This window comes from Podarcis vaucheri, assembly GCF_965113315.1.
Source record: "Podarcis vaucheri genome assembly, chromosome: 7".
Lineage (NCBI taxonomy): Eukaryota > Metazoa > Chordata > Lepidosauria > Squamata > Lacertidae > Podarcis > Podarcis vaucheri.
Window position 1 is genome coordinate 70,757,824 of NC_138765.1, and position 16,342 is coordinate 70,774,165.

General features: G+C 45.2%; 1 protein-coding gene across 12 annotated transcripts in view; it reads right to left on the reverse strand.

Moving 5' to 3' along the window:
• VPS13D (vacuolar protein sorting 13 homolog D) overlaps positions 1-16,342 on the reverse strand; it is a 123,969-nt gene that overhangs the window by 58,160 nt on the left and 49,467 nt on the right. For 10 of the 12 annotated variants that reach the window (XM_082229635.1, XM_082229641.1, XM_082229639.1 and 7 more), the window contains 17 exons: positions 16,092-16,214; positions 14,871-14,945; positions 13,172-13,277; positions 12,359-12,511; positions 11,604-11,739; positions 9,784-9,831; positions 8,897-9,047; positions 7,668-7,878; positions 6,865-7,112; positions 6,305-6,496; positions 5,582-5,708; positions 5,237-5,379; positions 3,857-3,987; positions 2,893-3,068; positions 2,160-2,283; positions 1,827-2,062; positions 95-203 (listed from right to left, as the gene is read on the reverse strand). In XM_082229635.1, the coding sequence (XP_082085761.1) occupies positions 95-203; positions 1,827-2,062; positions 2,160-2,283; positions 2,893-3,068; positions 3,857-3,987; positions 5,237-5,379; positions 5,582-5,708; positions 6,305-6,496; positions 6,865-7,112; positions 7,668-7,878; positions 8,897-9,047; positions 9,784-9,831; positions 11,604-11,739; positions 12,359-12,511; positions 13,172-13,277; positions 14,871-14,945; positions 16,092-16,214 (2,489 nt within the window). The remainder of the gene's footprint in view (positions 1-94; positions 204-1,826; positions 2,063-2,159; positions 2,284-2,892; positions 3,069-3,856; positions 3,988-5,236; positions 5,380-5,581; positions 5,709-6,304; positions 6,497-6,864; positions 7,113-7,667; positions 7,879-8,896; positions 9,048-9,783; positions 9,832-11,603; positions 11,740-12,358; positions 12,512-13,171; positions 13,278-14,870; positions 14,946-16,091; positions 16,215-16,342) is intronic. The other 2 variants (XM_082229631.1, XM_082229633.1) reach the window with 1 other exon arrangement.

A 16,342-nucleotide genomic window follows, 5' to 3' on the forward strand; every position in this document is an offset into this window, starting at 1 on the left:
AGCGAGGAAGAGATGGGATCACAAGCAGCTCAAGGAGCCCGCTTTTGCATTCAGAACGAGGCAGTTTCTCTCCACAGACCGTTGAGCTTCATACCTTTTTCTTTAATATGACTCTCTGCGTCTTCAGAGAAACATCCAGGACAAGTTCAGCACAATCCACGTCCTTATTTGAAGCCACAGGCCTCCCTGTTTCTTCCTGCAGTCTAGAATTGGAAGGAAATCGATTAGGTGCTCATGCAGAGAAGGGTTCCAACACTCAGAAGGAGCAAAGATGTTTTAATATTATCGAACTTCTTACAGGTGGTGAGCAGAAATTTAACTTTTACAGGAAAGTAAAAGCACAGGCAGTTTTTTAAAATGCTCCTGGTAGTAGCTGCAGAGGCTGCCCATTAGGGCAGATGGAAGTGTGCCCCACCAGTGTAAGCAAGCCTGCCTGCCAGCCTGCCTGCTTACATTTTAAGCCCAGGGGGTTGGCACTACCTGTCATTTTTTTCCTCCTTAGTCTCCGTGTTGCCCATGTAGAATTCAGCAGGGAAGAGGCAGATGGGACGAAACTAGAACTAGCTGCCAGTCATTGCCACTGGCACCACCTACTGTCTGGGCTTCTCCCCTACCCGTTCCAGTAGGGATGAGCTACCACTGAATATTGTTGTTGTTGTTGTTGTTGTTGTTAATTTATTTGTACCCCGCCCATCTGGCTGGGTTTCCCCAGCCACTCTGGGTGGCTTCCAACAAGGATTAAAAATACATTAAAACACAGTCATTAAAAACGTCCCTAAACAGGGCTGCCATCAGATGTCTTCTAAACGTCAGATAGTTGTTTATTCCTTTGACATCTTATGGGAGGGCGTTCCACAGGGCGGGCGCCACTACCGAGAAGGCCCTCTGCCTGGTTCCCTGTAACTTTATTGTGCCAGAAGGCCCTCAGCACTGGATCTCAGTGTCCGGGCAGAAGGTTGGGGGTGGAGATGCTCCAAAATGTTTCTGAGCAGTACAGGGCTAGAAATGCCTTTCCTTTGCTTCTGGTTAGTGATGTGTGACTGTATAACTGTATAAATAAGAAGTTTGGGCGCACCACATTATGATACGCTGTAAGGGATAGTAACAAGCAAAGACAGGCAGGCCCCTGCCCCAAGGATGTTGCATTCTGAAACATCAACAGTGGGGGAAGAAAAAAATGAGGAAGATTCACGATCAGGGGACGAACAGGAGCAAGTGCAGTTCCGCAGTCTCCGTTTTAAATGGATTTCTGCTTCAAATGGCGATGTTTCCTAGATTCACAGAATGGTAATCGGTGAATCAAATTGCTCACTTTCAGCCCAAGGTGAGCATTATGACCCCATAGTTGGCTCAGAATGTAAACTGAGCCAAAGACAGCCTCTTTCCCACCACCACAGTGTTCTTCCTACTTCCCCCATGCCCTGAATGCTGCTGTGGTGTTATCCCAGGCACCCTAAGGAAGATCTTCAACACTGCCTGTGCTGCTTTTGCAGTCGGGGGGGGGGTGAGGAGGGGGCTTCCACTGTAGCAGCCACTTCCAGGTAAGGAGACTGGGCTTGGGGAGACTTACTACATTCTAAATATGTTACCTAGTTATGAGTCCTGTTATAAGCTCCTCCCACAATAAAGCTATCAATAGTTCTTTTGTAAAGCGTGCTCATTTTAACAAAGTGCCTTGTTCTGCCTCTGGCCTATGAACGGGAAAAGCATTCTTAGGCTGCAGTCCTAGAACTGATTTTTATTTTTTTAAGCTGCTCCGACAGCCATTTGGTTAAAGGGGGAGAGATAAACGCTGCAAATAAATGATGTTTAAAAAGAGAGGTTACCCTGAGAAAGTGTACGTTGCAGCAATATAAATGAAGTTCTCATAATAGAGCTGCTTGCTGTCTTGGAAGTCATCCATGCTGCAGCTGATTTCGGAGGAGCCAGCTCCTTTGACGGTCAGGGTTATGTAAGGCAGAAGGGTGGGCTCGTCCCAGGCATAATCTAAAGAGGTTGTTGGCTTGACTTCCGTGCTGAGCCGTGGTTCTGCAACACCGTGCTGAGCAAAGACGATCGGGACCTAGAGCAACGGGGATGTCACAAAGGGGTGAACCATTAGCACCAAGTCCCAGAAACGTTTTTGTTACAGGCCGTTATGCTACGAAATGGTCCATCACCTTGGAAAAGTTGTCTATGCGGAACGGGGGTGGTAACTGGATGGTGTCGCTGAACGAAACACGGTATGTAGCTCCCTTCAGAGTGATCTCTACTCGTAGAAAGTAGCATTTCCCAAGGGTGTCCCTGCAGAAAACAGAACCAGTCTGGTTAGTGTCACAAACCAGGAAAGCACCTTGCAAAACCAATAGGTTTAAGTAATGGCTCACAGTTTCAAATCCTCATGAAGATGAGAGCTAGAAATCAACAATGCTTTCACATGCCGGAATACCTGTCCCAAATATTGGCACATCCAAAGATAATGGACTCGCATAAATTCCAGATGTAATGTGAACTTAGAGTTAACTTAGAATCAATGCACTGTCAATGAAGAAACCTAGATTTGTCTACTTTTGCTCCAGGGTTGTCAGAGCCCAGGGACTGTCTGGAAGACAGAGGTCATGGAGAGGGAAACTCCTAAGGTCAAGCAAGCAAGGCAGAGTAGATCCGATGAGGAGGGAGAAATAACACACACAGCTATCAGCCGATGGCCAGTATATCTGTGGTTCTCTTTTGCCTGACTTTCTGGAGCTCATTTTGGAGGAGGTGGCTATAATAGATAGGAATTCCCTGCTCTCTAGAATCACGATGGTAAGCCCATGTCAAATTCTGTCTTGCACAACAACTACTAAGGAGTATGCCTGCACATGTGATTTAGATGTATTAAAGCAACAGCATCCACACGACCGAAACTACCTCATATTGATATGGAAGGAATTGTTTTTGTTGACTTCAAAGCCTCCAGACCAAATGCAGTTTGGGACATCCATGAGCCGGACGCAAAGCAACTGGTCGTAATCGTTGCGCGGCCAGTGGAACACGACACTGGAGCCAGGGAGGGTGGAGATGTAGCCATCTGGGTTCGATGTGCCCTGAAACAACATGCATCAGCCAACAGCATTTACCAATAACCATTTTGCATGGCCCCAAGGCGAGCAATCAATTGATGGTTTTCCTTAACCCACATAAAGAAAACACAGGGCACGCCTAAATGTTAGTTAGCACGAAGAACAACCAGTCTACCTGAAGGACAGATTTCCTTTGGACTGGCATTATTTACATATAATGCCATTATTTACAGTGTCTGGAAGCGGTTGGAGGATGGATGGCGGCAAACAGATTGAGATTGAATCCTGACAAGACAGAAGTACTGTTTCTGGGGTACAGGAGGCGGGCAGGTGTGGAGGATTCCCTGGTCCTGAATGGGGTAACTGTGCCCCTGAAGGACCAGGTGCGCAGCCTGGGAGTCATTTTGGACTCACAGCTGTCCATGGAGGCACAGGTTAAATCCGTGTCCAGGGCAGCTGTGTACCAGCTCCATCTGGTACGTAGGCTGAGACTCTATCTGCCCGCGGACTGTCTCGCCAGAGTGGTGCATGCTCTGGTTATCTCCCGCTTGGACTACTGCAATGCGCTCTACGTGGGGCTACCTTATTATTATTATTATTACTATTATTATTATTATTATTATTATTATTATTATTATTATTATTACATCAACACCACATGGCGCTCTGTCCCTGTTCTGCGCCCAGTACAGAGTCCTTCCACTGCCAGGCCCTAGAGGGCTAGTTAACTTATTGAGGGCTTATTATACAAGGCTGGAAGACTCTTATGCAGTAACACTAAAACTGCTTAGAGGGAATGGAAGCTTTCTTACCTGTCCCCTGGCAAACGCCCGCTGTGCAAAGGCAAGCTTGTGCATGGATTTATTATCTAGCAGGTAGCGAGGGGCAAACGTTACCATACAGGTGTCAATGTAGCGACCTCTGCCCTTCTTGACATCGATACCTGGTAATAAATACAGCCACAGTTAGAACATGTAGCATCTGGGGCTCCACAGCCTTAAAAAGAAATTTAGGCATTTTATTGATTTTCCCAGCAACTGGTATTCAAGAGCATTACTGTGACTGGCCATAGAGGCAGAGCATAGCCAATATGACCAGTAACCATTGATAGCTTTCTCCTCCTCCATGAGTTTGCCTGATCCTCTTTTTAAAGCCATCAGTCGGTGGCCATCCCTGCCTCCTGTGGGAGTGAGTTCCGTAGGTTAGCTATGCATTGCAGGAAGAAGGACTGCCTCTCTCCAATCGATAGGGCTGGTTTAGAAACAGTGGTGATGGTCTAATAAACTATGGTTTATCAGTATAAGCACTATGCCACCACACACGCCTCGCTCCTCAGCCCAGTGGCATAACACAGTCCAATCGCAAAGACTGATGCCATTTAGTTATTATTTAGTTTAAGTAGTTATATGATGCAGTTTACAGGACAATCCATTTGCAATGCTTCTGGACCAGACGTCTGCCCAAAGGTATTATTTTTACCCATCTACCTGTAATCCATACTGAAGTGGCTATCTGTCAAGGTTGGTCCTAGACCTTATACCTCCCTCCACTTCCCCACCTTGTAGAGAGTTTGGAATTTGGCAACAGATATAGATGACTATTCAACTTTCCATTCACCAAAACCCTTCACAGCTGCATGACAAGCAGCAATTCAGAGGGTTGTGGAGCTGGATCCAAGCGCAATGAAGAGGCAGCTTCTGCTGCTGCTGCTGCTGCTTCTCCCTCATTTCTTATGACTTAGGGGCAGTTATGGGGAATCTTTGGCCTTCCAGATGTTGCAGAACTACAACGGCCACCTACCCTGGCTTTGCTTTCTGGGGCTGATGGGAGTTGTAGTTCAGCAGCATCTGGCAGGCCAAAGATTCCCTACTCCTTGCATAGGGAAATAAGGTAACGTCAAATCATGCTTTATGATTCTGGCTTGTCTCTGTAAACCCTACCCACCATTAATCAGAATTTCAGGCTCAGGCCAATAATGAATCACGGTTAATGGGAAAGCTTCTGATCTCTTTGCCTGAAATTCATGCATGTTAACAATAATCCAGAATGTATCAATGAATCCAAACCAAACCACTGTCTCTTGAATTTTGTGACTACTGTAAGCCGCTTTAGAATGCAAACTGCTTTAGAATCAACAAACAAGTAAATTATTTAATATGATGGCCTCAATTATTAGCCATACAAGTTCTTACCAATGTTATAAATAAGGCCTGGCCGGTTTCCTTGTTGGATCACTTTAAGGGCTCTGACCCCACTGCCTCCATCCAGCGAGAAGCCTTGGCACCAACCGGGCATACCTTCAGGGTGGATTCCTCTTCCAACTCTCATTGTGCAACTGCAACAAGGAAGACAATGAGATATACTACTTCAGCAATCCATACAATTCTGCTGATTTAGACGAGCCTTAAGAACCTACAGTGCAGTCTGGACCCAATTAAATGGTCATATTTCAGTTGTCACAGAATCAATTTTCCAATTCGACTACAACATTTTGCCACTGCACGGTTCTCTCGTAATGTCCCGTCACCAAAGCTTACAGGTTTGGCTGTTCTTTGTCAGCATAACAGAAGAGGAGAGGGCTCAGGCTTCTGGCCAGCTCATGTTCTTCAAACTGGCCTGCTGCATCAATCTTGGCATTATCTTGTCTGAAGATCAGCGGCAACCCTTGAAAAAGAAACCAACCAGATGGCCGTTAGCATCTGAATCTGAACTTGAATGCTCTGTTAGTTGCATCATCACAGAACTAGATGGACTCACTTTTTCTGTGTGTATCATTTAAACATTGCTTTAAAACAAATGTCCTTATCTCGACACAGGAAATACGACCCGGTAGGCATTATTGAAACCTGGTGGGATGAGACTCATGACTGGAATGTAGGAATTGAGGGGTATAACCAGTTCAAAAGAAATAGACCAAAGAGGGAGGGAGGAGCTACTGGGTGTGATCCCGTGGTCAGAAATACTCAATGAACCGCAAGCTTGGAATGCATACTAGGTTGGTGGGGGCAAGCAGATGAGGGGTGGAGAGTTCCATCTCTCTCACTGGGCAAAGCATCAATGACTGGGTGTTTGTATTCAGGTTACGTTTTTAATGTGATTCGTGTATTTTGATTACTGTATTCTTATTCTGGTTGTAAACTGCTTTAGGAATCTTTGGTGAGAAGCAATTATCACATTCAGTAAGCCTAACCTGACCTAAGCAGATCTCTCATTTTCAGGTGAGGAATTCTTACATCCGTAAGAAGTCAGGCCAGATTTACCTGTTTTGTTGAGGAGCCAATACGGTGCTGAAATAAATATCTTCAAGGACCCTTCAGCGCGACACACAATCCTTATGGTGAGATTCATCTGCCGCTTGTTAACGTCGTACATTCGCATCCGCACAATGTAGTTCTGTGTTCCGGGGGGTATTAAAAGCTCTTTGCACTGTGGAAAGTTTTCAAGGGAGACCCCTGAAATTGAAAAGAAAGAAATGTGTGCTCTTGACCGTTCTTATGGGGCACCTTTCTCCATTTGGGGGAGATTGGAGAGCAAAGTAAGAAACCCATTTTTAATTTTTTTGTAAATGGCGTCCTCCCTTCCAACAACTGCACTGTATGAGCAAATGTGATAGCCATGGTGTGACTTGAATCCTGGTACATCCAGACAGTGCATCCAAAGTACAATTTTTAAAAGTTGTTTTTAAAAAAACAATTAGTTACTTCCAAGGAACTCTCTTGGGAAAACGAGGGATAAAGGGACCTTTGGCAGCCACAGCAAACTTGTGCTTTGGTCTTGACGTCCTACAGCTTAAGCCACAAATAATCCCTGGGTGCCTTACCAAGCTCAATGTTCTGCGAAGTGTCGGCTGTATGCAGTACCGCCTCTTTCCCAGGTTTCAGGGTCCCATTAATGGGCACCCCTTTCACGTAAAACTCCAGTTCACAAGGCAGCAGGTTACAGAGCACCACGGTCGGAAGGAGATAAATGGTGTGTCCGGGCTGCCTGAAAATCTGCTTAGCGCTGTCAGAAAAGATGTTGGAGGGCATGTAATCTGGGTAATTCTCTTTCTTTATGGCGACACAAAACCTGTAAGGGAAAGGCAAGATACGTATGAGTCACGGACGTTGCCTTTTGAAGAAATGCTTTTATATGTTTCCCCCACTCTCCGGAGTGCTGTGGGGCATCTCTGAGGTGGTACCATTTTTTTGCAACTCCTTCTCCTAAAGAAGCTCAAGGCTGGACTTCAGGCAGCAGGTCAAGGCGGCCCATTTTAAGAGAACCTGCCTGTAGCAACAATTCTATTCATCGTATTGTTTGGTTTGCTGTTTTACGCAATGCTGTGTTTCTTTTTGTAAAAAAAGCAGAAAAGTCGCAGGGTTAACGACACAAATTAGGTAGCACAGCCAGCTACTCAGCTGCCATCAAATGGTAGCCTGTCCATATTTCTCCCTCCCACGTGATGGTTTCTTTTCACTACCCTTGGAGCAAAACAGACAGATCTCAAACACAAAACACCTCGGCCATGTTGTTTTCTAAATACTTCCTTTTCTTCATTTCTCGATAGCCTCTGCCAGCATACAACACTGTTTCTATTAGGAACAGGAGAAGCAAACAGTGCAGTTTCCCCAAGACCCAAGTCACCTGAAGAAACGGCTGTTTTCAGACTCCATCGCATGGCACTCTCGTTTGCTGCTGCTGACCTCCGAGGTCTTCTGCACATTTGTCCAGTGGATCGGAGACTTGCAGAAGAAAACTCCCATCCCCTTCGGCCTGGCCTGAAGTCGCCAGGATGTCAGATGCAGGGGAATAGCAAAAGAATCCCCCGGCATGACCGAAGGCAGCACTACAGGCTCTGCAACCAAATGAGAAATGCAAAATATGCTTGCAATACATCAGTTTCAGGACAGACAAAAGTGCAGAGCACATAGTTGAAATGATGAATCTGCTCCTGCAAGAGGCAGTGATGGCCGCCAGATTGCATGGCTTTAAAAGAGGATTATACAAATTCATGGAGGAGAAATCTATCAATGGCTGCTGGTCACAATGATTATGCTCTCTCCCTTCTGCTGTCAGAAGTAGCATGCCTCTCAATACTAGCTGAAGAAATCACAAAGGGGGAGAAGGCTGATGTGCTCAGGTCCTCCTTGCAGGCTTTCCAGAAACATATGGCATCTGGCCTGTGAGAACAGAACGCTGGACCTTTGGCCTGACTTAGCAGAGCTCTTTTTACATTCACCCTTCAAATGAGAACCTCTGCTCTGAACTGTCATGGGTCTCGCCTTTATCTTACACTGCTGGGCCTTTTGGCCTCAATTTGTATCACAGTATCTCGGATTCCTCCTACCCCCCCTTTGCTTTTCTGTCTTTATCTAAGGGCATGTGGGGGTGTGGGGGTGTGAATGGAAGGCTACAGTTCATGCCTTTGGTCCACAAAGACTGAACCTACAGTACGTAAGTCTTCAAAAGTGCAGTTCTACGCATGCACGTCCTGTTATACTCAATGGAGCGTACTGCAAGGTAACTATGCACAGGCTTGCAGCACTCAGGTGTCTGCAGGAATAGGAACTGGCCGTCTACGGAGTCAGGTTAATGGCTCAGTACTATCCATGCTTGAGTGACAGGAGCTTTCCAGGGTTTCAGGCGGGGGACAGCCTCACCCCTACCCAAAGAAGCCAGGGATTGAATGCAGGACCTTCTGCATGCAAAGCATATGATGCTCTACCAATGATCTCTATTGGGGGCTGAAAGAAGAATTCCTTAAGCACGGCTATCTTACACCACTGGTAATATTAAGAATCTAGAAAGGGAAAGCATTCTGCCTCAGACACTGCAGTTCTGCAGGACCTTAAAAAATGAAGACGCACACTTACTGTCTGGTGCTGAAGGGCTGTCTAGCCTGAGTTCCATAGGCGTCTCCAGTTTGTTTTTCACAATCAAGGCCGAACGGACAGTTATTACCTTCCGAGCGCTGCCTTCCATGGTGACTGCAAATACCACTCGGACTGGAGGCAATGAAGAAAACTGCAAAAATACAGGGCTTATCAGTGGGGGTCCCAAGACCTTTGGAACTCCCTTCCTATTGACTTGTATGAGCATTTATATGAGCCCCGAAAACCTTCCTCCTCAATCCTGCATTAAACTGAGATCACAATTAGCTTGGGAGTTACAAAGCCGCTTCTGAAATAATGCCCTATGTTTGGCTAATGCGGCTATTAGAGCGTTATATTTTGCCTTGCTCTTGTTTGTACACTGTTTTGTGGGGGTGTAGGCCTAAAAGAAATATAAAATACTAATTTTCTGTTAGATTTAAATGTCTGCTTTATTTACCCAAGCATACATGTTGGAATTCTGAAGGATTTACTTAAAAATAAAAATAAAAAATACTTATATTGTCTTGCACCCATGAACCACTTTCAACCCCTGCCCCCAGCCTGCTTAAACATCCTTTTATAGATGTGGCCATTATTGTTCTGCTTGAATGTCTAGAGATATTTAACTGCCAACAGTTATTTAAAGTGTCAAAAGGGGAGAGAAAACCTACAATGCAACTAAGATGTGAAGAGGTAAGCTAAATGCAGTCATGGATATATCCACTCTAAGCATGATATCACGTCCTGTGACTCTTTCTTCTGTATCTGCTTTGCCAAACAACTTTGATACTCAAATGAAATGAGATTCATCCCAATGCCTCAGAAGAATGCCCCTCTTAATGTATATTGTACATACTGCAAAGCTCAAGGGAGAATTCACTACTCACATAAACATGTGGATGTATGATGTTTGTTCTGCTAATTGGGCTGCCAACCTAGGAAAGAAAAAGAAAAGCCGAAAACAGCCATTAGGAAGCTTGCCAGCTCTTCACAGAGGATGGTATTTCTCTGATAGACAGTAGACAAACAGCAACCCGCAGAAAGGGCTGGGGAGGTTAGCAAATGAAAGGGGAGCATCTTTTTCCTTCCACCTTTCAAAAAATACATCCATTGCCAGAAAAGTGTCAGAACTACACTGAGAATAATCTGTACAGCAAAGTGTAACTGCCCATGCCATTATCATGTTTTCAAAAATAAATCCCAGGTAATGGATATATAATGGCAATAATTCCAAGTAAACGATTTAATTCATATTTGCATCGCTAGTGAAACGCTCACGCCACCCTCTCTCTGTTTCCCAAAGCCAGAAACCTTCAGTTATGCTAACAGCCCATTTTGATTCCACTTCACTGATGGAAACTTGTCCCCAAAGTCTAAGCCCAAAGGTTCTATACCATCTTTCTCAACCCAGTGCCCCCTGTAGCTGTTGCTGGACTCCAACTCCCATCAGCCCCAACAAGCATGACCAATGCTCAGGGATGGTGTAGTCCAACAACATCTGGAAGGTGCCAAGTTTGAGAAAAGCTGTTCTAAGTTTCTCAGCCATGTTTTGCCCTTCCTTCGCCCCCTGGAATGTCTACAGATGTCAGTCAGATATTCCTTCAAAGGATAACAGATCAATAACCCTCAAGTGATGTGGCACACATTGCATCTGGAGACAGACAGAAGCCAACAACAGTGTAGTTTTAAGGCAGACACCTGGCTTTTAGCCACAGTTGTCCTCTTTGCAGAGGACAACAAAGTCCCTGGAGCACATTGGCTCACTTATGATGACAAACAGGCTGGTAGTAGTTTGAGAGAATCTTGCTTTGTACAAACAGTGTTCATGTATATATAATTTTTATTTTTAAAATCTATTTAATTATCCAGCAACAATTATACACTGCTTGACTGTGGTAAAATCTCTGTGCAGCTTATAAATGTATGCCATGCCTTTCTAGGTAAAAGTAAAAGGTAAAAGACCCCTGGATGGTTAAGTCCAGTCAAAGGCAACTAGGGGGTTGCGGAGCTCATCTCACTTTCAGGCTGAGGGAGCCAGCGTTTGTCCACAGTTAGTTTTCCAGGTCATGTGGAACACTGGGACAGAAGCCAGAGTGCACGGAAACGCTGTTTACCTTCCCGCCACAGCGGTACCTATTTATCCACTTGCACTGGTGTGCTTTCAAACTGCTAGGTTGGCAGGAGCTGGGAAAGAGCGACCAGAGCTCAACCGTTGTGGGGATTTGAACCGTCGACCTTCTGACTGGCAAGCCCAAGAGGCTCAGTGGTTTAGAGCACAGCGCCACCCGCGTCCCATGCACATGCCTTTCTAATACACATAAGAAAATGAGAAGAGCCTGCTGCATTAGGCCAATGGGCCATCTAGTTCAGCATACTGTTTTCATGGTGGCCAGCCTGATGCCCATGGGAAACCTGTAAGCAGGACTCGAGCACAAGATAACTCTCCCCTCCTGCGGTTTCCAGCAGCTAGCATTCAGAATCATTACTACACCTGACCATGGGGGCAAAGTTGAAACTCAATCATACTATTGACTATACTAAGGCTATTGACAGCCTTATCTTCCACTTGCTTTTTTTGGTAGTCTTTTATCAATGCACAGACCTACTTTGATACAGCTGGGGAAAGGAAGTTGAGGGAAGGGAACAGCCAAACAGCATCAACTACTAAAATGGGTGGGTGGGGGAGAAAGGAAGCATCAGGACTTACAGTAGAGGAAGATGTGCTCTTATCAGGAGCTGCATACCGGAAAAATATTCCTACTTTGTCTACCGACACTGGACTGACTTGTTCCCAGCCATTTACTCTCACTTGCAGCTGATGGATTCTTAGGTCGTGTGTGTGCCTGTTAAGTTTTAAAATAAAGCAGATTAACATTAAGACCAAAGGAACAGTGAAGAGTTTCCAGATTCACATTGTTGCAAAAAAATAAAATAAAAGAGCATTATCTCTCGACAGCAAAACTAAATGCTTCCCGGTTAAAGGACTAGTTGACTTTCACTAGCACAACACTATTGGGCCATATGAAGCTACCTTATACAGAGTCAGACCACTGGTCCAAGAACATCTGGACTGTCTCAACCAGAGACAATGAACCTCTGGCCTGCCAGATGTTGCTGGACAACAACTCTCTTTATCTCTGACCATCTGGCTATGCTAGCTGGGGATGATGGGAGCTGGAATCCAACAACATGTGGAAGGTCAACAGTTCCCTGCACCTTGTCCACATTTAGCCATGGCTCTCCAGGCTTTCAGGTAGGGGATCTCAGCCTTACTGGGAGCTGCTGCAACAGATCCTGGAACTTGCTGCATGCAGCGCACTGGAGCTTGCAGTTGATCCACTAAAGGCCCATTCAAATTCCAGTTAAAGGTTACCTTCTCCAAGGTGCACAGTCAAGAACTGAGGCATCAAAATGCAAGGCCATCACAGTAGATAATCACAATGTGGTTTCAGTATGTGTCACCTGTGTCGCTGTTTCCCTTTGGCTTCAAATGCAAAGGGAACCTCTTCACCAGTAAGAACTTCTCGCCACTCGCTGACTTTATGTGTGCCATCCAGAAACGATCCGTTTTCCTCCGGGATGACTCCCGGGCTTCCACTGTGAGAGAGAGCAGCACTAAAAGCAAAAGTCATACCAGACTGTCAGTTTTTGTGTGGACCTTGCTTTGCCAACTTCAAAGTCTTCAGTGTCTATCCTATGCAGACAAACATATAAACTTGCTTTTGCCTTGCGTTTTCATGACACAACAATTTGGGGCGGGGGTGGAGGGCGGGAATCTCTCTGAACAAATCTGCCAGTCTGCTTCAATAAAATGAATCCTTCAAACCTCTAGGTTTGGGGCATGTGTGTGTGTGCGTGTGCACACACACTTTTAAAACAAACCAAAGTGACATACAAATTGCGGGACAAGGACAACTGTGACTTTAAGGAAGAGTGGGAGCTTTTTGCCACTTATCTAAAAAGACAGCAAAATGAATTGGGATTCCTTGGCAGGTTTTGAATAAACATACACAAAATTATTAAGCGTTAACATGGTAGATAGATAATGTAAGGATACATATAATTTTACAACATGCAGAGAATAATATGTGCTGAGAAATCAGAGAGAGGAGCTGAGAGAAGTCTCGGGGGGGGTTGAAGGGGGGGAGGGGGAAAATAATGAATATATGTTTTGATAATTTGCTATGTGGAATTAGTTAATAAAAATATTTTAAAAACAAACAAACCAAATCAAGATCTGCATTCACTTCCTCCTCCCCACCCCAAATTCCTTACCGGGTCGGTGTTGTTGTCAAAGTGGCGAACCACAGAGTGCAACCCGTGTGATTTCGCAGGGCAAATGGCACAAAAGGCTGTCTGCGTTTTGGCGTCTTCATTTCAGCTGTGAGGGAAGGAGGAAAAAGAAGTTAGGAAGCCATGGGCACTGGCCTGCAGGGCTTATTTTTCTCTTGCTGGGATCAGACGCTGTTCCAGCTACAGGCAGCGTTCCTAGCTTGACCAGCTGAATACAGCCTTCTCCCAAATTTTCAAATGCTGGGCTAGAGATCACCCTCTCCAAATAATTCCCAGTCAGCTGGATTAGATTGTTCATTTGCCTGAAACACTGCAAACAGTGTGTTGTGCATTGCTTCCAGTTAAGGAGAAGCCTGGCATCCTTGCCTGCTGCACAACATCATGTGGGGGAGAAGGCAATACTTTTCTTTTTTGCTTGGGTAAAGTGGGGGGGGGGGGCAGCTAGTGAAAAAGGTAGGGTACAAACCCCATTTCACTCAAAATGGGGCCAGCCTTTGAGTTGTTATATATTAGTTTGGGAAGCCTGAGTGGAAATTTACTTAAGAATATTTTGTGAGTTTGCATTTTTGTGATAGAGCAGGTGTAGGTGCAGAGTTAGGTGTAAGAGAACTTTCTGCAGAGACACCAGAGAGCTATAGGTCAGAAGTTAAGATAGAATCAAAACGGTGTTTTCATGTCTTAAGGATTTTTAGCCTTTTAAAGATTACCCAGTCACTAAACAAACGTGTTGTTAGGTTTTGCACAGATACTAGTAGTTATAAGATGAGAAATTAATAGCCATTAGCGGCAATATTAAAAGGTATGAAAGCAGAGCTCAGCTTTAGGACCAATCCGTACAGGGTGGTCCTTCACTCATAGAGTTTCCCTTACTTTGTTTCTCAGTTTGTAAGTCTGTGAACTCTTGCTGGGAAAGGCCATGAATGTTCATTTAAAAGGTAAAGGGACCCCTGACCATTAGGTCCAGTCGTGGCCGACTCTGGGGTTGCGGCGCTCATCTTGCTTTATTGGCCGAGGGAGCTGGCGTACAGCTTCCGGGTCATGTGGCCAACATGACTAAGCCACTTCTGGTGAACCAGAGCAGCACACGGACATGCCATTTACCTTCCCGCTAGAGCGGTACCTATTTATCTACTTGCACTTTGATGTGCTTTCGAACTGCTAGGTTGGCAGGAGCAGGGACCGAGCAACGGGAGCTCACCCCGGACATCTGTCTACCCAGTGGGAATCTGACTGAAACATCTGCTGAGCCTACAAACTAGGAGAAACTGCTGGGAACTCAAGGACTGCACCCTTCTTCTCAGGCCCTGGATTCCACAGCAACCTTAATTTTACCCCTAACACACCAACGTGTGAAGTAAGTTCACCGGAAATGGCATTTCCAGTAAGTGGATGCTTAGTTTTTTATTTATTTACACCATTCGAAGAGAGGGAAGTGAGAAACCCAACTGGGCATGTCCACAGGAGCTCAATAAAGCCTTGCCAGCTTTGATTAAAAAAAAGTTTCATATTGAGTTTGATCAACACATATCCCAATGTCCAGTAGGACTTAATTATGCAACACTGCAAGCAATTTAACAGATCGCATTGGCTCCTTTTGACAAGTGACACAGAAGCAACAACTATCTGCTATACAAGACATTTCTGGGAAAGAGCAAAGCATCTCAACTTTGCAATACAGTACCTCTAGCATACATCTGGTGCTCTAGGTTAGTCAGACTGGCTGTACTCCTAGTTCTAAGGTAGACAAGAGGAAGGCCTGGCAGACAGGAAAGACAACATTAGCAAGGAAGGGGAAAATGCAGATATACAGGCAAGATTGTTGCACATACCCAAAGGAGGGGAAGTTATGAGCAGAAAGGGTATCACACGGCCAGAGAAAGAGCCCCTGTCATTGAGCTGGTTTACATGCAACACCAAGCAATGGTTAATGTAAACCATGAACAATGAACCATCATGGGTGTGGCTGACCTGTGGTTAATAAGCCATGGTTAAGATGCTAGGCCAGCTTTGGACAATCAAATTAAACCATGGTTTAGCGCTGCATGTGAACCAGGCCAATGGAGGTGTGAAATACTGCAACAAAAATATAGTGATACTGGGGGAAAGTAGGTGCAAAAGAAAGCTTGATATCGTTGTTTCATTTTCAGGATTTTGTATCGAAGAAATCATTTATTTATTTTTAAAAGACAGAGATCGAAGGTTTTAACAGAGGCCACAATACAGTATTTCCCCTTGGGTATCAAGGACACTCCTACCATCTCAGTCACTCTCTATCAGAGTTGTTAATACCACAAGGGATTTAAGACCAGAGGCATCTGACTGGGAAGCAGTCCCGAGGCAAAGGAGTGAGGATGGGAAGATCTAGAGTTTAGAAGTTTCTTCAGCGCCCATGCACAGTCTTCTCAATCTGAGTGGGGCTTGTGCCCAAACAGCTAGGAGAGCGGGAAGGAAGGTCATGCAAGATCCAGGATCCTGGTTAAGAGATTGGGAGTGGTTGGCAGCGCAGGTAGGAGCTTGGGACAAACATTGGGAAGTTGGGCTTGAGGCCACACAGGAGGCTGAAAGGTGTGGATGTCCACTGCGAGTAGGGTGTAAACATGAAATAAAGTGAGCCAGAAAAGGGCTCCGTGGCCTGGTTACACTACCAACAGACCTTTTGTGTAATAGAGTATTATGCACATAGAAGTTACAGACAGGCGGTAACAAGCGCTCAGTTTGAAGCCGAATTGCCCAACAGCAAATCAGAAAGGAATGAAGCATAGAGTGGGGAGAACTCTAAAGGCAGTGCCTTAAGCATTCTACTAAGAGCAATATTATGACGGTCTCATTCTATAGCTACAGTGCGGCATGTGCAATCACAAGCTATATAAAAAAGCCCACTGTAATGGAGTAAAAGCCATACCTTGTCCGAAGGATGGAGGGTCAACTGAAGAGCCCATCCAGTCTTCAGATTCAACTTCCTCTACTTCCTTCTCCTGCTTGCAATAATCTGCCATCCATGATTGCTTGGTGCTGGCATACTGCTCTAGAGACAGACAGAGAAACAGAAGAAGAGGAAAAAGAAAATATAGCACAGGTCAGGTTGAAGCTAAAAAAATTGCACAACCAATGACTTCTCTGGTGCCTGCAGAGTTCCTTTCCCCAAAAAACCAA